Genomic DNA, 25,401 nt, shown 5'->3' on the forward strand with positions numbered 1-25,401 from the left:
CAATAACTAAATTCTAAATAATCTCTTATTTAAGCATTAAAAAATTTTGCTAGTTGAATTAACCGAATTCGTAACTTTATTTAACATTTGCAAATATGCTAATAACTACATCACATTTATCAATAATTTTTATGAATAGCTCAAACAAATTTCTTGTTTGCTTAAGGTTGTAAAAGAACAGTGTTATTTAAGAACAACTCAAGTTTAGCTACTCATCAAAAAAAAAAAAAAAGAGTTTGGCTTAAGAAAAAGTTTGTTAATGCGTATTAGTTTAACAAAAAAGTCAAATTTAAATCTAAACAAGTTAAGTTCAAACAAAATAATAACTTCCTGAACAAACTCATTAACATTAATATAAACCTGATTTAGCTTATATATAATATTATATTTTAATATCTATTCTTGTCTCAAAATATTCTTCAATAGACTTAAAATTGAATTATGTAAGTTTGTAAATATATTCATACGATATCAAATTACTATTATTTATCATTTATTAAAAATATAAATAGTCTATTCGTAGTTAAAATTTGTAAATTTATAAAAACAATTTTAAGGATTTGTTTAGGATCCGCTTATTTTACTGAAACTGAAAACTTTTTACTGAAAGTACTGTAGATAAAGGTAAATATTAGTTGAAATAGTATAGTGGGAGCCATAAATAGTACCAAAAAATGTAGTGAGACCCATGAATGGTAGAAAAAATAAATTAAATTGGAAAAAATAATCATGCCAAACGTACACTTAGTCATGAGTTTTTTGTGAACTTATTTGATAAAAGATGTACGGATTTTTTTTCAAAATAACACAAAATTTCAAACAATTTTGTTAGTTAGCATAGTTTCCAAACTATTTAGAAAACTAAAATCTCGAGTATTAGAGACTCGGTTTCACTATAGCAACTCGAGCATCACATGGTCAATTTCTATGAAAATTCACGTAAAAATTGAGTCTGTGAGACTCGAGTTCCACAACAAAACCCAGAAAACAAAGATCAAAACAGAGATCAGACCACAAAACCCACGAAGAAAGATCAAACCCAGAAACCCAAAACACAAAGACTAGAAAACAAAAGAACAAATAGAGATCAAACCACAAAACCCACAAAGAAAGATCAAACCTAGAAACCCAACACACAAAGACAAAAAAACAAAGAAAGATCAAACAGAGAGATCAAACCAAAGCACCTTACAAAAAACAGAGAGATCAAACCAAAGAGATCTTTCTAACGAAACCCAAACCACGAAGACAAAAAAACAACAAACTAGAGATATCAAAACCAGGTGGCGGTGGCGGCGATTGAAATCAAGCTCTCAAGGTCTTTGGGTGGGTTTCTTCGTCCTTGTTGTTGATTTTCTCTCTGGGTCTTGATCTATCACTCAGGGTCTCTCTAGGTCTTGATCTATCACCAAAGTTCTCCATCTGAGCTTCCCTAAGTTTTGATTTCTTTTGTGAAACTCGAGTTCGTAAGACTCGATTTCCAAGTGATTTTTCATAGAAATCGAGTCTATGATACTTGAGTTGTTACAGTAAAATCGAGTTCTAACGTTAGTTTCTTAAAAGTTAATTTCCTAAATAGTTTGAAAATAACACTAACTAACAAAATTGATTGAAAATTAGTGTCCAAAAAAAATCAAAGATGTACCAAGCTTTGATATTGTTCAGCTCGGTTCGTTCCCAAGCCCAAATCATGAAAGCCCAAGAAACAGGGTCCAGGCCCATTCGAAGCTTTCAACTTCTGCGATCGTCTTCTTGTGCCAGCGAAGAAAAGAGAAATTCCCAGCACAGAGAGAAATTTCGCTCCAATGGAAGATTCCGAACCTAGATAATGCTCCTCTCAATCTCACATCTCTCAGGTACGCTAAACCCTAATTTTTCCACAGCAATCAACTTCTATAACAACAATTCAATTCTCGTTTGCTAATTGGTCTTTGGTTCATATTCAGAGAACAGTCACAGAAGGAGCTCCTAAGCATCCTCAAGAATGTGAGTCTCTCTTTCTCTCTATCTCTTTATCATTTCTCTGTTTGGTTCCCGAGAAAAAATTATATAGTTAGTAGAAGTCTGTGGCTGTTTTTCAGTTATAACTTATAAGTGGAATCTATGCTTTCCCGGCTCCCAAACATTGAGGAACATCGGATTTAGGATTCTAATTCAGTTCGCATTGCTTGTTTATCACTAGGAACATTCTAGTGTTTGAAATTTTGTTGAAATTGATGATAAATATAGATTTATCTATTTATTTATTTATGTATGTATTTAAATTTTCATGGATTTATAGATTCGTGGGAAAAAGTGCTTGGTTATTGATCCGAAGCTCGGGAGTTCTCTCTCATCGATCATACAGACATCGCTTCTAAAGGCATTTTGTCTCAAACTCTACTTACATCTTCAATGGAATTTAGATTATATGAAGAAATTTACACTTAGTCATTACAATGTGCACTTGATTTTAGATTTTTTCGGAATCATTATAAATAGCTTTGTTTAGATGCAGTATTTTATCTTTGAAAATATTTTGCTGGTGAAAAGTATAGCCTGGCTGAAACTAGCAGAGCTCTAATGAATGGGAATTAATGATAATAAGTAGCTGCTATTTTTGAGAAATTTCTGCTAATTACAAACAAGAACATGGGGTTGAGTTGCGGCATCTTTCAGCTGAACCCCTTCAAACTGACTGCACCAAAGTGGTTTACCTTGTCCGTTCTCAGCTCGATTTAATGAAATGCATATGTTCGAATGTTCACGATGATGTATCGAAGGGACTTCAAAGGGAATACTTTGTTTATTTTGTCCCTCACTGCACAGTTGTATGTGAGAAGGTAAATGTTTGTTGGCAGTCTTTCTGTTTGTAAAACCCAAGCTATGTGTATGTATTTATGGTGAGTAGCTTTTGGTTTTGCAGATCCTTGAAGAGGAAAATGTTTATAATTTGATGACTATAGGGGAATACCCATTGTACATAGTTCCATTGGACGAGGATGTATTATCATTTGAACTTGACCTTGCTTATAAAGTATGTAACAATTTGTTTTTATCCATTCTGCTGATTTATATTAATTATTTCTCTTTGTGCTTCTGATGTCTTATTTTTTTTTTTTATTTTGATTTTGATTTTTTTTTTCCGTACATCTTAGGAAAGCCAAGTCGATCGTGATACAAGCTCACTTTGGCATATCGCTAAAGCCATTCACAAGCTCGAGGTCGTGAGATTTTACTAATGTAATTTAGTTAATTCATATAAGGGATGAAGCCTTAAAATAATTTGACCTATAAAGAGAGAATACTTATTTGAAATATAATAAATCTTTTATGATTGCAGATATTTAATATTTTTATATGCTCTTCTTGTATATTTTTGCATTTACCTGAAAGGTTTGCATCGATTTATGTATTATAGTTTTCTTTTGGAGTGATACCAAACGTGAGAGCCAAAGGCAAAGCATCAGTGCGTGTTGCAGACATTCTAAACCGTATGCAAGCCGAGGAACCTGTTAACTCACCTTATGTAATTATCTACAGCTTCAATCTCCTTTTTATGCAAACTACGTTGAAAAAAATGCATTTTTATAAAATGATGCACACTTCACTGCCACCCACTAATGTTTTGTTCGTTACTACAGATGGTTGTGCCAGAGATAAACACACTCATCCTTTTAGATAGGGAGGTAACCTTTTCTTCATTCCCTCTATTTTACCGTATGTTCTCTGATGTGAAGTCATGCTAGTTGCAAATGATATGCAACCGTGTGTTTAAAAATTGTGTATTTTCTTAACTTACCTTATGCCTGGAGGACAAGCAAATTTTAAAACCTTGTCGAATTGGAGAACAAGCCATGTATGGTTGGTCCTAGAATTAATGCAATAGAGAGATTAAAAATGACATGAAATATAGGCCAAAAGTTTACTAAAGACAACTCAGTGCACTACATGTCGAAAAAAAAGGACCAAAAATGACATTAAATTGAAAAACCTATATTCCAAAAGATGACTAAGTGCGACCTCAAAAAAAAAGAAAAAAAAAAAAGAGGGAGAGCGAGAGAGAAGAAGATGACTAAGCACAGCTAACTGCACTATAAGCGCAAAAATGAAAATGAATAAAAATACCCTTTACATTAAATTAAAAAAACCAATACTTTATATACTTACTAATCTAACTTCATTAAAATATTGACTTGTGGGTTTGGTTTTAATTTTTTTTAGAGTTGAATCTGTATTGTTATTAAAAATGAATCAATTTCCAAATAATTTATTTTTGTAGGCTCTTGTCAAGAATTTCAGATTTAAATGCTTACTCTGTTCTGTAATACCACAAATCCAGTTTCTTATTGGAAGAAGTTGATAATAAAGAAAGGAATTATAAGTTCTTATTAAGAACTGGCAGTTCGGCACTCTTCAAAATCTGATTCACATATTAAAAAAAAGAGAAGGTTTTAAACTAGTTCTCATTTTTGAGCTACTTTTGCAATGCTTAGTTGTAGATTTATAATATTATAGATCTTTGCTGTTGCTTAAAGTTGACTATTCCTCGGCTGCAGGTGGACATGGTTACTCTTATGTTGTCTCAATTAACATATGAGGGGCTACTTGATGAGGTAAGCAGAGGAAGTTGGCCCATACTTATGCAATGCATAATTGTTACCTGGCATGATAGTTATGACCCTGGAATGATGTGATTGACAAGTTTAATGATTTATAGTGCTCATATTGTCCTTATACAAATTCAATTAGCTTGGTGAAAACTCCTCCTCCATTAAGAATTTGACTTTGTTTTTAACATTGTGTTTTTCCTTTATGTTATATCCATTCTGGTCAAAATTAGATTGCCTGGACTTGTGAGACTACTGAACCTCTAATTGCATGACCATCAGATTGTTTTAGTTTTATTTATGCTCAAGCTAAATCATTAAAGCTCAATCTTTTAAGAGAAATTATTTTTGTTACTTTCTTGCATGGGCCTGAAATGGGATACCTATTGGTTCTGGTTATACCTATTGGTTCTGGGAAACCTTATACTGTTCAAACCAAAGCAAATCCAATGTGACTGGCAGCAGCCTCTTGAAGTGGATCAGTGATCCCATAATTCTTTAATGATTTATATTAAATCATCACAGTTAGTTCTAGGTTCCTTAGAACCTTACAATTCTAAAATTGCCACATTAAGTGATAAGACTTCAATAAGGGTCTTGGTATCAAAGCTCACGCATCATGTGATACCTCAATTTCTGGGGCTGTCTTGATTGTCTTCATAAATACCATATGAAGGTTTTTTTCCCCAAATTTTCACACAAACATTTAAACTCTGCCATTTTTTTTATATTGAGAGCATTGCTATTATTTTGTTGACATTTGAAACATGACGGACACAGCCTCTGCGTTGAAGACCTGTAACAGACAAGCTTATTATGCTATCATGTGTAGAGTAACAGAGCAAGGATGGCTCATTTGTATTTATATAATGTTTACACATGTTTGGTTCTGCAAAGAGTGATGGTTGTGATGAGAACTAAGGCCTTTTTTTTTTTTTTTTTTTTTTTTTTTTTTTTTTTTTTTTTTGATGAGGATGAAAATAGACATCATTGTAACGGTTAATCAGTCTGGAACACTAAAGCAAGATGCACAATTCCATGAAACTTGTCGTATCTGTAACAAAATTAATCTTTGATTGGCCATTTACAGTATAACTTCATGCACAAAAAGACCATTATCACCAGTTAGTCAAATCAGGGCTGGCGGCAATNTATGTTATAGCTAAAGTCTTTTGGTCTTAGGTGTCTGATACAAGTTTCATTACCCGACACGTGCCTAATATGTTGATCTCTCGATCCTATGGCATTGGAACATGGCCATAACATGGCCTTTGTTGAACCCCCGAATACCCCACTTATTTTGTGGCCCATAGAAATGTCTTGGTTCCATTCATGGGATAGAAGTCAAGACACCATCGTGACAATATCTACAATTGTTCTAACTGGTCTTTTACAACAATTACCACAATTGATTCTCGCTGCTTTTGGATTATGAATTTGAACTTTTTAGGAAAGTTTTATTTTTTCTTGAAAGTAACAATTTGACCCTTCAGGCGTCCTATAGAAGAAATCCTGAAGCTGCTACTAGGACCACATTCAGAAACAAAAAGGGTAAACTTCTCATGATCATGCACTCTTTGGATCTCTTTTCTATCCTCGCAATTTAGGTGACTCTTGTATGCTGTACCATTTTACAGGGCAGATTCTCAAGTAGTCCATCATATGACACCTTGCAGGCTTCAGCTAATATGGACAAGTATGTTCAGCTCGTCCTAGTATCTAGGATTCTTCTTTACTGACTTTCTTATGTTGGGTCATTTTGTCTTTAGTGACAACAAATCTTTTAATGATGATAAGCCTGTACAGATGAACATTAGACTTCGCTGATAATATAAGGAGCAGTATCACATTCCATTTCCATAACTGAAGCAGTTGCCCCCCAATTTTTACTGTAGTTTTATTTTCAAATACAATAATGTCACTTAATATAAGTATGGGGTTGAGGATGAGGTCATGATTTCAAAATCCATTGGTGCACATGTAACTTACCAATAAAAAAGGAAAAAGAAGTGCTATACTCTCCTTTATTTTGACACTTCTTGACATAATTCAGAGTTGCTGATGGAAGGTGGTCTCTAGTTCTCGTTGTCTTCATTGGAGGCATAACATTTGCAGAGATTTCCGCTCTTCGATTTCTCAGTGCTCAGGTGTGTCAAATTTGTTGCATATATGGAATCTACTCATCTGGTTTAACAATTTTTTGAATTGTAACATACTGTAATACCTGACCATTTTTCTTCCAAACTTCAAAGTTTTGAAATTTCTGAAGATCATTGCCAGCCCTGATTTGACTAACTGGTGATAATGGTCTTTTTGTGCATGAAGTTATACTGTAAATGGCCAATCAAAGATTAATTTTGTTACAGATACGACAAGTTTCATGGAATTGTGCATCTTGCTTTAGTGTTCCAGACTGATTAACCAGTTACAATGATGTCTATTTTCATCCTCATCTTTAGGTTTCTATAATGTTTGAGTAACTTGTTCTTGCAGGAAGGGATGGCATATGATTTGATTGTTGGGACAACCAAAATTGTCAGTGGGCATAGCTTAGCTGAAACATTTGTAGAGAGGTTGGGCTAAGGTGAGATTTTGGTTTGTTTTTTCTTTTTCTTTTTGTAAAGTTTTACTGGCTATGAGAGTAGAAACTGAGGGTTGTTGGCCTGACTTGAAGCCCATGTAGGGCATGTTGAACTGATTATATATCTGTTAGCTTGTTGAGAGTAGCGTGTATGGTTTTCTGGCTTTACCTGTTCTGTATTGATTTTGCGAGGTCAAATCCCAGCAACCCTTTGAAGGAATTATTTGGTTTGAATTGAAAGAGAGTATTTCCACATTGTTGTGATTATTTTTCTATGGCTAATGACTTTCAGCATTGCATACATGAAATTGTGAAGAAAGTGTAGAGCATGGTATGCCTTAGGTGATGTTACCAGAAAAATGAAAATGGAGTCCATAATCCTAATCACGATGATCAGATTTAGGAGCAATCTTTCTTGCTTTTCATCTGCAACCTATATAAAACCTGATACACGCCATCCTTAAAACATATTTCTTCGTACACAACACCAGGTCCAAAAGACTTTCAAATGCATGCTATTAGTTCCTAAATTTTAACAAATAAGCAATAATAGTCCCTCTTACTAATTATGTTAGTTTTCTTGTCTCTGTGTCTAATAGAGTGATGACATGACATGACAATTTTTTATTATAAATAAATCACACACAATCTCGGATCTAACGGAGAAATCTTTTTTATTTGGGTATTTCCCCAATTCACACCCGTTAGAAGATAAAACCCATATTCACACACAAATCCGATAGAGAGAGAATGCGTTGTGTGCTAGCTGATCAAGGCAATTGCATATATTGCTTGGGCTGTTTTTTGGACTTAATATTTTTGCCATGAATGGTCTAATTAATGTAATAATGTTGTCCGTAATGGCTAGTTTAGATTAAGGCGGAGTAGAGTAAAGTTGTTGAAAATTAGAGAATGCAATGGTAGAACAGCCTAGAGGTTGAATGTGGCATTTTTGAATCAATTAAAAAAAAAAAAACCCAAAATTATTTGCCAACAGCCCATCATCAGTGCAAGCCCGAGACCCAAATTTGGACCAAACTGACTAGGACCTATTGGACCCGAACCAGTTAGGACCACTGGCCTATAGGTTAGGTTTGGTCAAGGGTTGTAATATACCAGTCCGGTCCTAAAAATTGCAAAAGATCGACTGGACCGGATTGTTTACATCCCTAAATGTGCAATTTGTGTAGAGTGCTAAAATTAATTTTTGTTACCATTTTACAAACATACCAAAACTATTTATTGTCAATATATATATATATATATAGACAATAAATAGTTTTAGTTCAAGAATTGTGGGAAAAATTGTCATGTGAGTAAGTTGTGGCAAAAATTGTGAGAAAAGTTGTAGTCTAAGAATTACTCAATTTGAATATATGATGTCCCATTTTCGTTATAATTGTTTTTTATGATTATGATCAAGGCAAGAAATTAATGTGTGTGTGTGTGTGTATATATATTAATGAAGAAAACTAAAGTAAATATATTATATATAAGTACAGTAAATAATAAAGTCAAGTCAAGTAAATAATAAAGTAATATTATAAAAAATAAAGTAAATAAGTCAATACTTAAACATAAACAAAATAAATTACAATATTGTCAAAAAATTTCTACATAAAAAAAATATTGTCAAAACAAACACTTACAGCCTACAGGAAATAGAGGTAGAAACAGGTTTTTCCAAGTAGGAAAGAATGCTTACAAGATTTAATATTTGTATGAAAGCTAAAAATTAAGTTTTGGTTACAATTGAAGAGAAGCAGCCTTTTTATAGGCAAAATTAAGCATTATTTGAATAGTGAATAGTGAACAATAAATTTGACTTTTTTACTATTCAGCAGGTTTACAACAACTTTGTTAGTATGTGTTAACAATAGTGATGTAAGCAGTAGTTTCAACAATTTTGTTGGTGTGTGCAGACAATAATGATGTAAGTAGTAACTTCAGCAATTTTGTCAGTATGTACTGATAGTATCATCTTTTGCAATTATAAAGCTGAAACAAGAAATTAGTCTTCAGTTAAGTTTGGAATAGCAATTGAGTCATGCTCAACCAAAGTCTGATCATAGGGGTAACATGGATTATCATCTTTTGCAACAGAGGCTTCAGAGGATGCTATATATATATATATATATATTTGGTATAAGTGAAAGACTTTTTACCTGTTGAGTTAAATCCAGTGAAAATGAATTTCATTAAACAAACTAACAACAACACTAGATGGAATGAAGTCAGACATGGGCGCAAGAAGCTGTCAAAATTAGAAGTGGTGAAGAGAGCTTCGAACATCCTTGCAGGGTTTCACTATGACCAGGCCATCACGCAACCAACTTGCACTAGGGAGGATACAAAACGCAAACCACCTGATGGAAGTTATATAAGGTGGACGTGGAAGAAGTTATTTTCAAGTAACAAAGGGAGGTTGGTATAGGAGGTTTGTAAAACAGGTCTCAAAAGGAATGATGACATGCCTGTCACTTACCTGCAAAACAGTCCTAAGAATGTTTCAAATTATGTAGCTTGGATTGAAGATTGTCCTAGTTCCATTTCTAGTGCAATTTCTCTTGATGTATCCAGTTTACAAATTTGATTGAAACTCATTTAAAAAAAAAAAAAAAAAAAAACAATAACATCAATACTAGATAGTCTGAGAAATTATTAAAAAAAAAAAAAAAATTCTTGAAAATAAAAACCAAATTTGAAACTCACTCTAGTGTGAGGCAATGGAAAAAATATTTGGTATTTGTAGTCAGCTTCTTGGTCTAGGTTTGTAACATGTTCAAAATAATTTTCTTGGATTTTTGAGTGTTGAAATTTTAGAGATATTATAGCAGTACTAATGATGTACCCCAAAAAAAGAGATGGAAAAAAGAATTTAGTGTTCTGCCGTCACCATAACCCACAACAAAGTAAGTATTTGGATTCAGCGTTTGCGTTTGCGCGTTTCCTCTTTTTTTTTTTTTTTTTAAATGCACGCGTTTAAAAATTATTTACTACAGTATTTTCAGTTTTCAGTTTTCAGTAAAATAAGCTGTATCCAAATGGAAACTTGCAAGTTGCAACAGAAAATTTAGCTTTTCTAATATTTTCTCACCGCAATAAACACAGACACTTCTACCATAAAGTAACATTTTATTTGGTCATTATGAATAAACGAATATGAACAACACCATATACAACAACAGAAAATTGATGAAGCATATAGGTAAGTTACAAATGTACACCTGACCACCCGTATGCTATGAAAGTTCTGTGAAAACGTTCATGCCATGCTGCCCTTTGTTGCAAAAGGCTGGGTCTTGAACATGCTGGTCAGATTTGTAAGTGTTCCAGTCGACAATCTTTCCTGCTTTTCATTCCCATATAACTGATACATGCCATCCTTAAGCAAATTTCTTTGTAGATAAACACGAACTGAAACGCTAAATTGAGCTTTCTTCACGTATAAATTCTTATATAACTAGATTTCCTGCACAGCTTTCTGAAACATATCTAGGAATTAAACTTTTTTCATGCAAAAGATGGCACCAACAAACTCAAAAAATAGAGCTAGAATTTTATGTATTAACAGTAGCACCCACTTCAATTTGGTTGAGGAGCTCTAAAATATTTCCAGCTTTTCTCTTCGCTCTGTCAGTGCCATTCTCTGACAGTTCCTTCAATGCCTCCTCTGCACCAAGCTCCTTTGATAGTTTCAACTGCTCAAAATCACCTGTGCATAATGACCACAATACTGCTGCAGAATTCTCCCGGTTGCGTGGGGAACCAGTTCTTATAACCTCCACTAAGACTGGAATTGGCTCCGCTTGACCAATTGCGGTCTTCCCTTCCGGATGGCTGGCAAGAATGGCCAGAATTGCAAGTGCTTCATCCACCATCCCACCTCCAGCATCCTTCAACAATCTCATCAATGGGGTCACGATGCCAGCCTTTACCGCCCTTGCCTTGTTTCCCTGATAGATCGAAAGATTGAAAATAGCGGTGGCAGCATCCTTTTTCCCTCTTGGAGTCCCCTCACAAAGCAATGTTATAAGAGCTGGGATAGCCCCGGCTGCTCCTATTGCCACCTTGTTCTCATCTATTACAGATAAGCTGAAAAGAGTGGCAGCAGCATTTTCTCTAGCTTCCATGCTGCCATTTTTCAATACATCTACTATATCAGGTATTGCTCCTTCATTCAAAATAGTTCCCTTGTTACTCTCATTGATGGAAAGGTTGAGGAGTGCTGTAACAGCATGTTCCTGTGTCCGGGGATCTGGAGAAGACAATAGTTCTACAAGAAGTGGTATGGCATCTATTTTAGAATATTTAGTTTAACATATATATAAAAAAAAAAATTATGAAAATTATTATGTTTTTGAAGCATTGGCATTGCTTATATGCACCGTCCAAACATCAATCTGCATTTTTTTTTTTTTGGTCGAAAAACAATATCAAAGTCTCAACCATAATCATTGTATGTGCAGACTTTCCGCGTGATGGTATGAATGATTGGACTTGGAAGCCACAGGACAATGTTCGTGCAACGATGGTGGTCGGCAATGGATTAGGATCCAGTCATCCGGTGGACGGGGTGCAATTCACCCATCTCTTCTTACAATTTTTTTTTCTTCACTTTTTACCTTTTAATTTTCACTTTTTACTTTTTTTTGAATCAATGATTAAAATTGAAAGTTGCGCTTTACAACTATTAATCTTAACCATTCATAAGAATTATATCAAGGGCAATACCTTGATCTCAATCCGCCGGCAATATACTTGTTTTGGTTTAGAGATGAAGATGAAGCTATTTCTAAAAAAAAAAAAAAAAAAAAAATCCTCTGATGCCTTTATTTAAGAGAATTTGGTGGCAGTTTTTGGTCCATGTGCACTTCAAGAAGTATTGGATTGGTAAGATAGCAATAAATAGTTAATCAATATATGTATCTTAAATTTTTTAGTTTGATTATTTTAGTTTTTGAGTCTTAGTCTAAATTTTTTAGTTAGATTTAATTTGTTATATTGAGACTTTTTTTTTTTGAGAAAAGTTATATTGAGACTTTGTTTTGATGAATATAAAAAAGTAGGCCCAACCGTACATATAAATTTCAATCATTTATTGAATAGTGAATAATTGAATTAAAGCCTAATTGTTTTGTTAGACCTAATTGAATGGTCCCAATAACTCAAACTTAGGCATGTTATCTTATGTAGGTTTTTTGAGCTATAATAGGTTGGTGATTTCTCAACTTGAGTAGGTCATGTTGTTTGTTTGATGGACAAATGTGCTTTGAGGCTGTGTTCGTTTGAGAATTTCTTAACTCATTTGATAATGTGAGACAAAAAGTTAAAAACTAGTTTATTTTTAACAAATTGAAAGTTGGATTATTTAAAATAAAATTGAGACAAAAAATAGTGTGAGACCAGTAAATAATAGAAAATTTAAATAAAAAATTAGTATTTGATTGGTTGCCAAACACACACTATATCCTGCTCTGGGCTTGAAATGATCTCGGGGACATTATCTAAAGATGACTTTATCAAGGCATAATTGCATATAACATAAATTCAATGTTGTGAGAGGTGGCATGTGGAACTAAATTTTATGAAGTTAAGTTTACTATAACTACGTTAATCGAGGCCAAGTGCAAAATTTTGATTAAAGATAATAGAGGATGAATAAATAATATCCATACTACTTTGAAGTAATACATAATTGTCACTCATTCCCGGAATTTTGGGATAGTTATTCAATTAGGCTTCAACTTCCAATTTATTCAAAATCTTGGCTTCTTTGTAATTGCTTGGTGAGCTGATATATAGCTACCATGTAATTCTGTACATGCTAAATGTGCATTAGTTTCTCTCTAAAAAACTTGGACCCTTCTTGTAGCCCTCACGTCCCATGTATCAGATTGAGTTGAAAAATACCTCAAACTCGACTTAATTTGACCCATACACACTTCTAGTGAGCAAAGTACTCAATTTTTGTTCACAAGTACGAGCCTCCATAAATAAATGTCTTCTGACAAAAAATATAAAAGATATGACAAAATTTCTTGATTATATTTGTTTATTTACCTATTTGTAGTTGAGATTTTTTGAAGTCTCGACATGCTTCACAAACAAGAAGCCATCTTCATTTGAGTCTCGAGGGCCAACAAAATGGGAGTGTTGGTTTGTAAAATGTGATTCGTGGGGAGAAAACTTATGAGTTCTAGAGTTTACCATTCAAAATGATTTTTTTTTTCTTTTCTTTGAGAATACTAATTATTTTAACACATATGAGGGGAGAAGGTTTTAAAGAAACTAATAATGGTGTTTATTCAAAATGAGATTTTTTGTGAGTATGAAAGGATCAGTTTTGACCACAAAATCAATATGCAGTAGATTAACAAATTAATTAACAATTAATTAAGATATGTGGTCACAATTGTAACATGTTAATTAATGAAACTAGGAAATCACCAAATTTGTAAAGCATGCAAAGAAAGCAATAAACAAATAACACAGTGATATGGCGGAGAAGTGGAAAACTAATGGAGTCTTCAAAGAAAAAACTACTATAAGAGTAACCTACCCCAATCAAAGGAAATCCACAATAAGAAAAAAAATTATGGATCTAGTACATAATCTAAACTTAAAGAAAACCATTCAACAAATACTGCAAATTGTTCAAAACAAAAAATTGACAACACTCATTTCAAAAGAGAAGTCTAGTGACATATCTTTTGCAAGACAAATTTGATGTAATTAATTGTGAGCTAGTGATGAAAAAAAAAGTGATAGATTCATGTAAAAATGCTCTTTTGCCACTCATAATCAACCAAGTTGTTACAAAAATTATGACAAATAGTGTAGTCCTTAATGAACTATGTTGAAAAAGAATACATGCAAGCTTCATCAATCACTTAACTCTAAAATTTCAAAAGTCATTTCTCTCACTTTACTGACTTCAACTATTAACTAAAAGCAACTAATTGACTCTCCATAATTCCAAATAAATAAATAAATAAAATGGCAGTACCAAAGTTTGAAGAATAATCTCAACCTCCATTAGCATAAGATCAGGGATCATGACTCTACCTCCATCTGCACCGCCCTCTTTATTTATCTTCCTCTTGACCACTTTGAAGGTATTAAGAATTCTAGAAGAATAAAAAAAGATTACTCAAAAATATAATCAAATATAAAATATTATGTACATTTAATTTAGATCTTCTATTTCATATTGAAGTCAAAATAATATTGGAAAATAAGAATAGGTTGATGTTATAAATTTAACGAGAGAAACATCTATTGGAGTGGGTGTGTTTTAAACACTAATAAGCCTTTGCTTTGTGTGGAGTGAACCTTGTTATGTATTTATAAACCTTTGCACATTTTACATGATAACTTGAAAATAATGGGTTAGGTGTTGGTCTTGGGCTTGGGATTGGCTTTGTTCATATCTTTGTTGGGCTTTATCTTTTTTTCCCTTTCTTTCCTTCTAACCCAATTCTGGTCAGCCCAATACCTGTTAGGCATTAACCAAGCAGCCTATTAGAAGCATTTAATGTGCTGCATTGGGCATGCATAGTGATTGTTGGAGCAGTCCATAAGCCCTCTGCTTCTTTGCTATAAAACCCTTGTTTTTACTCTTTTCTCTTCAGTTTTTTTTAGCTCCGCACAGTTGCTTCTCTCCCTCTGTTCTGCCCTATTTTTTTTTTCTTATCTCTATAGAAATTTCAGCTTAATCTTTTGGTTTGGGCTTTATCTTTTTTCCCTTTCTTTCCTTCTAGCCCAATTCTGGTCAGCCCAACACCTGTTGGGTATTAACCAAGCAACCCGTTAGGGGCAATTAATGTGCTGCCTGTTGGGCATGCATAATGACCGTTAGAGTAGCCCATAAGCCATCCGCTTTTTTGCTATAAAACCCTTGTTTTTACTCTTTTCTCTTCAGTTTTTTTAACTCCACATAGTCGCCTCTCTCCCTCTGTTCTGCTCTATTTTTTTTACTTATCTCCACATAAACATTAGCTTAATTTTTTGGTTTTAAGGAAAGACAAATAAGGTTGTTCTTGGTTGTTCTTGTTTGGGTGTGCATCCAACTTGAAGAAATTATTATAGTTTAATCCTGGGGATTGTTCGGCCAAGAGAGCCAGGGACGGACCGGGGTTTTCAAGCTAGAGGGGGCAGGAGTATAAGGAAAAAAAAAAAACTCCAAATAGACATCCATATAGTATTAATAAATTATAAATACACAAAATTGTTGTTTCTTAATGCATTAAGATGCAATCATCTACCAATAAAGACGAAAAAAAATGTTTTTTTTTTTAATACTAGGCTGGCTAGGATTTTTTTTTTTTTTTTTTTGAAGTTAGAGCATTCATAGGAGTGGTGCTAAAAAAGTTAGCTTTTAGCACCTGAAAAAACTAATTTATCTATTTTACCACCCATTTTACAATACACCCAACATCAAATGTTCTAATTTTTTTTACCACTTTATTTAAAATAATATAACAACTTATTAAAATAATAAATGAAGAGAGAGAATTTGAGTTTTTTTTTTTATTGAAGGTAAAAAGATAATCTTAATAAAATATTGTATTTTATTTTTAACAACATGCTAAATATCTTTTTACTGTAGTTGAAAAAAAAAAAAAAAAAGCTTTGGCTTCTCCAATAACACATGTTTTTTTTTTTTTGCTAAAATACAATCACCATTGTGAATGTTTTTATTGTTTTTGTTAAGTTTATGGGTTGGACAATTGTTAGTTGGGGGGACCGGGGGACCTGGGCTCCCTTGGGCCCTACCTGGGTCTGTCTCTGTAGAGAGCCATTCGCACCGAATTCTATTCCGGGTGGCATGAATCAACCTTTAAGGACAACGCAATTTGTGTGATTCTATAGTTTGTGAGATCTTTCTAACTCTATCTATTTATTTTTTAGCATTGCTAATTTTTAGGATTTATATAATTGAACCAATACTTGTTTTTCATAGCTATATTTTCCAACAACATCATATTACTTATGAAGATAAAGTAATACCTTCAGTTTGCATCAATGAGTCGACAAGAAGAACAAACATTTCAACATAATAAAGCTCCATTAGAAGCTTTTGTTTTTATGCTCTATAATAAGAAAACGTAGAGATAGATAAATAATAAAGAGTGAAATTATGGATTATATAAAAGAAAATGCAATGATACAGTATCTAACCTCCAAAGTGTGTGGTTATCTATCTCACAATGAGTATGTACTTGCTTCCTTCCTAACACTCCAAAATAATCTAGTACATGCATATATAGAAGCCAATGCAACTATATTTACAATCTGCAATATTTTACCACTCAAAAATTACCACAATTTATATACCAAGTTCTCGTCACTTTGTGTGCTATGACTAAAATCTTATATACCCATCGAAAAAAAAAATTGTATACCTATTCTTTTGTAATACTCGTTACTTTCTTAGGTTGGTTCAAATTCAATATTCGGGTAATACATGTGTAGGGCTGTGGGGCCCAAAATATATGTTAGGTCTTGGGCCTTGTCCGAGGAGGCTCAGTGGTTCGAGGATATATCAATAGTAAGGAAGATATAAGACTTTGAACTTCACGAGTAAACTATGACTGTGAAAACTGGGGGAGGTAGGCCGAGGAGGAGTTTCTCTTCGGCTAAATGAAGCAGAGGTCAAAAGGAAGGTTCTGTCATCCAAAGTGACGTTCTAGGAAATTCTATTGATAATGATATGCACTGTGAATGTATAGGACATATGGGAGCTGAGAAATATCTAAGGGAAAGCTGCTACCACCGCATTAAATGCTCTGCAGCTAACTCTTTGGCCGCATTATTGAGAAAGTGATACCTGAATAGTAGTTTTTAGCCTTACAGCTACTACCTAAAAACTTCAGGAAGGTGCTGATGGGACAAGGATCAACACCAACAATTTGATCTGCACATGGAGGGTAAAGATGAAAGGGGAAGATAGTATAGAATAGAGGAGATATCCTAAGAGAAAAGGATCGAAGAATGGAAAAAGAAACACTGTAGCAATCAGAACTGTATCTGTAACCAATTTCAAGTAATACATACAAGAACCGATCTTCTCGGACTTGGCCCAGGACGAATTTCCTGAGATAAATCCAGTCTACTTTTACTTTATTGTTTTCAAAATACATTCTAACTGTTATCCAACTTATTATAACCTAGTTTTACAACTCACTCTCTACAAATTTATTGTATTGGGCTCTTTGGGCCTCACTCGTTTTATCAATTGGGCTTGGGATCCAAAAAGCATCCTTACAATTGGCACCGTCTGTGGGGAATTCTTGTGTGATCGTGAGTGTAACGGTCAGTTATGGTAGGTTTAGGTCCAAAAAGGGAGGAATCCGAAGGGTCCCAACGTGAGGATCACTTCCTCAATCTTGAACGTAGGAGGGATCGGGAGGCTAGTGTACACACCACCCATACTAGTAGAAGCCATTCTCGAGGTAGGAGTCACGTCTCTCATAAGGAGAATGCTAAAGCCATGCAACTAGAGATCGATTAATTGAAGAGGCAGTTGCACCACCAACGGCGAAAGTGAACTCCCTCCAACTTTGACGTTTCTTCTAGTGATGAGGGGGATGTTAGCTATAGGCCTAGGTCAAGAACTCCACCCAATGAATCTTTCTCGTGTGACGATGATTACCATCATGAATGTAGGTACAAGAGCCCATCTCGGAGAGGCCTGGGGAACGACGCTATGAGCAGGGCGTTGAATCAAATTTCCAAGTTGCCTTTCACACACAGAATTGAAGGGGCAGAACTTCCTCGGCGATTCACTCAACCAACGTTCACCATATACAATGGTCAAACTGACCCTGTGGAGCATGTAAGCCACTTCAACCAGAGAATGGTTGTCCACTTGAAGAATAAGGCCTTAATGTGCAAGATGTTCCAGTCTAGCCTGAGGCCTGTGGCGATGAGATGGTTTGATGGCCTAGGGGCAGGTTCCATAGATTCCTTTAAGGAACTCACCCGGGCATTTGGCTCTCGTTTTATTACTTGTAGTAAGGTTCCTCAGCCTTTAGATTCTCTGCTATCTATGACCATGTGAGAAGGGGAGACCCTAAAGACATACTCGGACAGATACTAGGAGATGTTTAATGAGATAGATAGTGACTTTGATGATGTAGCCATTAGTACTTTCAAGGTCGGCTTACCTGCTGAGCATGGTTTGAGAAAATCTTTGACTGGAAAACCTGCTACTAGTGTACGCCAGCTCATGGACCAGATTGACAAGTATAAAAAGGTTGAGAAAGACCAACGATAAAGGAAAGGGAAGGCTAAGGTTATCCTTTAGGAGAGGAAGGATTTCAAGTTGGACCGATACAATAATAACCGGCCTCGGAGAGACTATGTTGGGCAATCGGGGTCCACCAATACTCAGGTGGTTAACACGATGTTCTGAGAACCAGTACAACAAGTTTTAGAGTAGATCAGGAATGAATCATTCTTTAAATGGCCAAATAAGATGGCAGAAGACCCCAAAAGGCGCAATCAGAGCCTTCATTGCCAGTACCACCAAGACCGAAGGCACACCATTGAGGATTGTAGAACTTTGTGGGATCATCTGGACCAGTTGGTCCGAGAAGGAAGGTTGAAGCAATTTTTGTATCATCCCAGTGGCCAACAGGGCTAGACAGGCTCAGAACCCTGTAGAGATGCTTCTTCAAGGCCCCCTTTAGGCACAATTAATGTCATCTTTGTTGCTCTTGGGAGAATCGGTTCTTATCCCTTCAGGGTGATGTCTGTGGCTCAGCTACATGCTGAGGACTCTAATTTTGAGTCGAAGAGGGCTAGAGTGGAAGTCCGATTGGCGTTGAGTTTTTCAGATGAGGACAAGATTAGAACCATACAGCTACATGATGATGCTTTAGTGGTCACGCTCAGGATAGGAAGGTATGATGTGAAAAGGGTGTTGGTAGACCAGGGCAGTGGTGCAAAGATTATGTACCCCGACTTGTACAAAGGGCTTAACTTGAAGCCTGAGGATTTGACAGCCTATGATTCACCTTTGGCAAGCTTTGATGGGAAAGTTGTCATTCAAAAGGGTCAGGTTAGACTACCCGTGCAGGCAGGTTCGAAGTAGTAGAGGTGGATTTCATTGTGGTAGATGCTTATTCTCCCTACACCGCCATTGTGGCCAGACCCTAGCTTTATGCCCTAGGGTAGATTCTTCAACTCTGCGTTTGAAGGTGAAATATCTATCGGGAGACTAGATTGAAGAGCTTGTTGGGAGTCAATCCATGGCTAGGCAGTGCCTAGTGGCTGCAATTATGCACCAACCTGAGGTTGAGTCCTCGGCCTTTGCTGAGGGGGGCTCATAGCAATCAAGGACTCTGGTGTTACCCGTGAATGGGCCAGCCGAGGAGGTGAAATGTGAGAATTTAGAGAGAATCGCGATAGTTGATGATCTGCAGAAGTTTTTTCGTGTCGAAGCTCAGTTGCCTCCTCAGGAGAAGAAAGAGCTGATTGAGTCTCTTGGGAGGAATATTGATGTGTTCGCATGGAATGCTTACGAAACTCCTGGGGTAGATCCAAACTTCATTTGCCATCATCTAAATGTCAACCTAACTTCCCTCCTTAGGAAGCAACCACCTCGGTGCTCATCTAAGGAGCATTCTAATGCTGTCAAGGAGGAGGTGAACAAACTTAAGCAGGTTGGGGCTATTAAGGAAGTTTTCTACCCTGAGTGGTTGGCCAATACAGTGTTAGTGAAGAAGAAGAATGGAAAGTGGCGTGTATGTGTGGACTTCACAGTTTTGAATAAAGCTTACCCCAAAGACCCTTTCCTCATGCCTCGAATAGACTAGTTGGTGGATGCCACAGTAGGCCATTCTCGGATGAGCTTTCTAGACGCCTTTCAAGGGTACCATCAGATACCTTTGGCTCTAGATGATCAGGAGAGGACAGCATTTGTTACTCCTATTGGGAATTACCACTATAAAGTGATGCCCTTTGTTTAAAGAATGCAGGATCTACCTATCATAGGATGATGACCAGGATGTTTGAGCCACAGTTAGGAAAAAATATTGAGGTTTATATAGATGATATGGTGGTAAAAAGTAAGTTAGATTTCGAGCATGTTAATGACGTTGAAAATATCTTTGAGATATTAAGGAAACACAAGCTGCGACTAAATGCTTCTAAGTGCTCTTTTGGTGTCGGATCGAGGAAATTCTTAGGGTACATGGTTACACACTGTGAAATTGAAGTCAATCTAGACCAGATTAGAGCAATTAACAATTTACAGCCACCTCAGAATTCCAAAGAGGTCCAGAAGTTGACGGGAATGACTGCTGCCCTAAACCGATTCATTTCTCGATCAGCAAACAGGTGTAGGCCTTTCTTTCAGTTGTTGAACAGGTGGAAGGGATTTGAATGGACCGAGGAATGCATCCTAGCCTTCTAGCAATTGATGGAGTACCTATCTCAGCCACCCATTATGCCTAGACCCGAAGTGGATGAGGTTTTGTTTGCCTACATTGCTGTGGCTTCCCATGTGGTGAGCCTAGTGCTTGTATAGGTTAATAGTGGTGTACAGAAGCCAGTTTATTATGTAACAAAGTCACTACATGAGGCCGAGATCCGTTACCTATCACTGGAGAAGGCCATTTTGGCAGTGGTGCATGCTATGCATAAGCTCCCCCACTACTTCCAATCACACACAGTTGTTATCCTAACCCAACTTCTGCTTAGATCTCTACTTCGGAGTGTTGATTACACAGGGAGGATTGCCAATTAGGGTACGATCCTTGGGGCTTTTGATATCAAGTACATGCCTCGCACCTCCGTCAAGGGTCAAGTCCTCGCTGATCTGGTGGTCGAGTTTGCTGAAACCCCATTTGAAGAAAAAGTTGAGAGAGAGAACATGGATGAAAAATCAATTGGCATGGTCTTGCTGCAGGACCCTTTATCTTGGAGGATATACGTTGATGGTGCAGCAAATCAAAGGTGTTAGGACATATGTGGTTCACTTGTTAAGAACATATGTCATTCTTTTATGTAATTGGCTAATCCTTTGACAAAATGCACTCTACTTGTAATTGGGTAGTTCTAGGTATTTTTAATACTTCAAGAAATAAGGTTTCAAGATCAAGTATTGAAGTCATCAAGTCTGTCTAAGAAACAAGCTGAAGAAGTGCAAGTTCATTAAAGCTCGATAACTAGCTCCACAGCTAGCATGTGTTGAGGTTTAGAAAGTTGTCTCAGCCCTGTGTGCTCGACACCTCCTATCTGTCGAGGTTTATGAAATTTAGAATTTTGATATGATTTTCTTGGAATCTGTGAATGTATCTTTGGGCTTTCTTTTCTCCTAACCTTAGACATATAAAATGATTGTTTTAAGGGTCGTCAAAGCGTTCACAAGTTGCACAAGCATTGAGCAAACTCTGTTCAAGCAAATTGTGACCGAAGACAAAGTTTTGCCCTAGTTCATCACTCTTGAAGAAGTTGCTATGTATTTGCACTAAAGGATTTTGTGACCAAGCATCTTCTTGATCGTCATTGTTGGGATGAAATGAAGAACTTTGCAGCTAACAAACTTCTTTAGTTGGTGATTGAAGTCGCGTACTGGGATCCGCACAATTAGTTAGTCATGTACTTGGGAGCCATGCATCAAAAGGAGAAATTGTCACTACAGAATAAGTTCAATTGGGTATTGGGGTAAGGGTTCAACTGTAAGTTGGTATAAGGTACTAGGATTCTTTTACTTGTAACCGTTTGTTATGATAATAGTGGAATTTCGAGAGTGGTGACCTGAAAATCACTCGGTGGGGTTTTTGCCGTTAGGTTTTCCCCATTTGTAAATAAATCACCGTGTTATTTATTTTCTGCTGCATAATTAGATTATTGGTGATTTATCCTTGTTGAAGATTTGTGCAAGCCCACTGAAGTAAAGAGAGAGACGGTCCATATCCATCAAATTAAGGTAGGGCCTAGTTGGATGGATCCTATAGTGCTATTCCTTAAAAAGGATATCTTGCCCGAGGAGAAATCAGCAGCTGAAAAGGTGCGAAGAAAGGCTCATTAGTTTTGGCTGTCTGAGGACCAAAAATTGTACAAGTGCTCTTTTTCTAGGCCATACTTGTTATGCATACACCCTGAAGCATTAGAGCTACTTCTTAAGGAGTTACATGAAGGGATTTATTGGAGCCACATCGGAGGCAGATCTTTGTCTCACAGAGCCTTCACTCAGGGGTACTGGTGGCTGGGCATGCAGAAGAAGGCACAAGAATATGTGAAGAAGTGTGACCAATGCCAAAGATTTGCACCAAACATTCACCAACCGAGAGGAGTCCTTAATCCTCTATCTAGCCTTTGGCCATTTGCTCAATAGGGCTTGGACATTGTAGGCCCTTTCCCTAAGGCAGCAGAGAATAAGAGATATCTGCTGGTCGGCACGGATTACTTCACTAAGTGGGTTAAAGCTGAACCATTGGCAAATATCAAGGACGTGGATGCCAAAAGATTTGTTTGGAAGAATATTGTTACTCGGTTCAGGATCCCTTATACCCTCATCTCAGACAATGGCCTTTATTTTGATAGCAAGGCCTTCAGGAGGTACTGTTATGACTTGGGAATTACGAATAGATATTCTACTCCGACTTATTCACAAGGGAATGGACAAGCTGAGATTGTCAATAAGGTCATAATGAATGGACTCAAGAAGAGGTTGGATGATATAAAGGGAAAATGGGTGGAAGAGTTGTCACACGTCCTTTGGACATAGCGGACTACACATCATAGGTCAACAGGGGAGACACCCTTTTTAATGACTTATGGCACCGAGACTGTTATCTCTCTGGAGACTGGATTTCCAACGTTGAGAACGAGTTCTTTCACTCTGAGCAACAATGATGGACTGTTAGGGAAGAGCTTAGACATAATTGAAGAGCGAAGAGAAAATGGCATGGTCCAATTGGCCTATTATCAACACAAGCTTAAGCAAGGGTATGACGCCAACGTGAAGCTAAGACCACTAGCACCTAGAGACTTGGTGTTAAGAAAAGTTTTGGGTACTACCAAGAACCCAGCATGGGGAAAATTAGGGCCCAACTGGGAAGGGCCATATCGCATCACTTCGGTGGTCGGAATAGGTGCGTACTATCTTGAAGATCTAGATGACAAAGTTGTACCACACCCCTAGAATGTAAACAACCTGAGAATGTATTATTATTAACGAAAGTTTCCCTTACCATGTTTTGGTTTATCACATTATGCGTCATGCGTCCTACTATTTGTTTAAGTGTTAAACAGAACTTAGTCATGCCTGGCTCCCCGGACCACATGTTTTGGGTAAATTAATACTTAATGAAATCTTTCTAAGAATTAAACCGAACCTTAGTCATGCCTGACTCCCCGGACCATACGCTTTGGGTAAATTTATACTTAATGACATCTTTCTAAGTATTAAACAGAATCTTAGTCATGTTTGGTCCCCAGACCACATGCTCTAGGTAAATTAATACTTAACGACATCTTTCTAAGTGTTAAACAGAACCTTAGTCATGCCTAGCTCCTCAGGCCACATGCTTTGGGGTTAAAACAGATCCCAGGCTATACCCAGCTCCTCGAATCACTTGCCTTGAGAAAGTTAATCTTCTTGGTTATTTGCCTAAGTATATTGTCATTTTCCTCATTATTTATACATGTTTGATTTGTCCAAGTTAGCAACAATGCATTATTGTTAGCTTTGGTAAAGTTAGGGTGGCAACAATTCACTACTGTCAACAACATCATTAGTTTTAAGTCCTATCAGAGGGAAAAATGATAACTACACCAACCATAAAATAAATACTACAGCGAAAGGAAAGGTTCATAAAGTAAAAAGTGCAGCCCTTTTTATTAAATAAAGGAAAAAAAGTACATTATACACAATGGCAAACTGCCACTACGAAGATCAAGATGAAAAACAAAAGGCTAATCTGCTTGTTGAACCCTTTTTCTTCTAGCTACAAGATGTTCTACTATCAAGGCTGAAAATAAGAGGCTAATCCACCCTTGTTCTTGTTAATTTGCTTGATCAATCTTGGATTGTTTTTACATTTGTGCACACATGATATATGTTGCTAAGTGAAACCTAAACTTTGTCGCACCAAAAATCTAATGCTATTTGCACTAGCTAGGCCTTGGCTAGAGGAGGATGGTCTTCTTTCTTGCTCGACTGAGAGGCAAAAGCATCCTTGGCCTTGGGGTCAGCCTCTTTGGATTTGGCCTCGGCTTCCTTCGCCTTGACTGCAGCATCCTTGGCCTCTAAAGGAGGCTTGGTCTCCTTACCCTTGCCCTTATCCTTTGCCACCTCAGCTCCTTGGCCTTGATCACCAGCTTGGCTGGATCCTTTAGGGGCCTTGGGGAGGGGGGGGAGGGGGGAAGGGCCTGAGCAGTCAGAGGCTGCTCAGAGGATTCTGGAGCGAGAGCAGGGGGAGATGAAAGGCAGCTTCATGGATGTCGGGAGGATAGTACACACTCCCAGCCTGACTTCACTTCGAGGCGGCAGGGACCCCTGCGAGGTTGAGGGCTTCCATCCTCGTTTCCTTGTAGTAATCCCTGCATACCACGGCCAGCTCCTTAGCCAGATGGATCTCGGTTTCTTCTACCCCGAGGTTGTAAGATGCTTGCCTCAAGGCCTTCGCAGTTTCCTTGGCCATCCAAGCGACAGCTTTGGCTTTCTCCAACTCAGCTTTAAGATCCAAGACCAGCTGCCTCTATATGGCCAGTTCTATCTCAGTGATATAGAGATTTTTACGCTGATCTTCAGCCTAGTCCTGGACATTCTTCAGCCCAGCCTTAGCACTCCTCCTCTCCCTCTCCTTAGTATTTAACCCGTTGGCTAGCTCCTGGTTCTTTTGCTTCATGGCTCCTAGGGACTTGTTGGCCTCGGCGCAGAGGTTGGCCTCAACCTTGGCCTCATTCCAAGCGTCCTTAACACATTCCTCAGCTACAAAAACCTCTTGGATAACCTGCACAAAATGACAAAGAAATCCCATGTAAAAAAGAAAAAGAAGAGATGATGGAAAGGGCAACTTAGCATTTAATTAAAAAACATGATGGTGAACTTACCATGGCAAGATCCCTTTTTAGGGACATGAAGAGGTCTGGCTGCGTCACACGCCTTAAAGCCTCCATGTCTTTGGGCAGGAAGAGGGGCTGCTTTAGGGCTTCAGCAACATAGGCTGAGTGCCCTCTCTGGAACTCCTTGATGGAGGAATTTCATAGGAT

General features: G+C 36.8%; 2 protein-coding genes across 2 annotated transcripts; one reads left to right on the forward strand and one right to left on the reverse strand.

Annotated features, from left to right (window-relative positions):
- The first annotated feature begins 1,687 nt into the window (after positions 1-1,687).
- LOC112036331 (vacuolar protein-sorting-associated protein 33 homolog) lies at positions 1,688-6,736 on the forward strand. Its single transcript, XM_024069147.2, has 12 exons — positions 1,688-1,856; positions 1,947-1,986; positions 2,282-2,362; positions 2,712-2,822; positions 2,906-3,016; positions 3,138-3,203; positions 3,401-3,508; positions 3,624-3,668; positions 4,539-4,595; positions 6,083-6,140; positions 6,227-6,285; positions 6,643-6,736. The coding sequence occupies exons 4-11, from the start codon at positions 2,721-2,723 to the stop codon at positions 6,241-6,243; spliced, it is 564 nt and encodes a 187-aa protein (XP_023924915.1). The 5' UTR covers positions 1,688-1,856; positions 1,947-1,986; positions 2,282-2,362; positions 2,712-2,720; the 3' UTR covers positions 6,244-6,285; positions 6,643-6,736.
- A 3,493-nt stretch (positions 6,737-10,229) lies between these two features.
- Positions 10,230-18,135, reverse strand: LOC112036316 (U-box domain-containing protein 14). Its single transcript, XM_024069128.2, has 3 exons — positions 17,999-18,135; positions 14,239-14,300; positions 10,230-11,467 (listed from the first exon to the last, which is right to left on the reverse strand). Exons 1-3 carry the CDS (start codon positions 18,133-18,135, stop codon positions 10,731-10,733), a joined length of 936 nt encoding a protein of 311 aa, XP_023924896.1. The 3' UTR covers positions 10,230-10,730.
- Between the last annotated feature and the right edge of the window lie 7,266 nt (positions 18,136-25,401).

Source organism: Quercus suber, unplaced genomic scaffold (assembly GCF_002906115.3).
Source record: "Quercus suber isolate HL8 unplaced genomic scaffold, Cork oak 2.0 scaffold_195, whole genome shotgun sequence".
NCBI lineage: Eukaryota > Viridiplantae > Streptophyta > Magnoliopsida > Fagales > Fagaceae > Quercus > Quercus suber.

Excerpts from the sequence above, each read along its gene's own strand:
- LOC112036331 (XM_024069147.2), top strand. The coding sequence starts at position 2,721 with ATGAAATGCATATGTTCGAATGTTCACGATGATGTATCGAAGGGACTT. Across the intron at positions 3,509-3,623 it reads AACCTGTTAACTCACCTTAT|ATGGTTGTGCCAGAGATAAA; the intron begins GTAATTATCTAC and ends TCGTTACTACAG. Across the intron at positions 4,596-6,082 it reads ATGAGGGGCTACTTGATGAG|GCGTCCTATAGAAGAAATCC; the intron begins GTAAGCAGAGGA and ends TTGACCCTTCAG.
- LOC112036316 (XM_024069128.2), bottom strand. The coding sequence starts at position 18,135 with ATGGAACCTGCCCCTAGGCCATCAAACCATCTCATCGCCACAGGCCTC. Across the intron at positions 14,301-17,998 it reads TGGCTTACATGCTCCACAGG|AATTCTTAATACCTTCAAAG; the intron begins GTCAGTTTGACC and ends TTATTCTTCTAG. Across the intron at positions 11,468-14,238 it reads AGAGGGCGGTGCAGATGGAG|ATGCCATACCACTTCTTGTA; the intron begins GTAGAGTCATGA and ends ATTCTAAAATAG.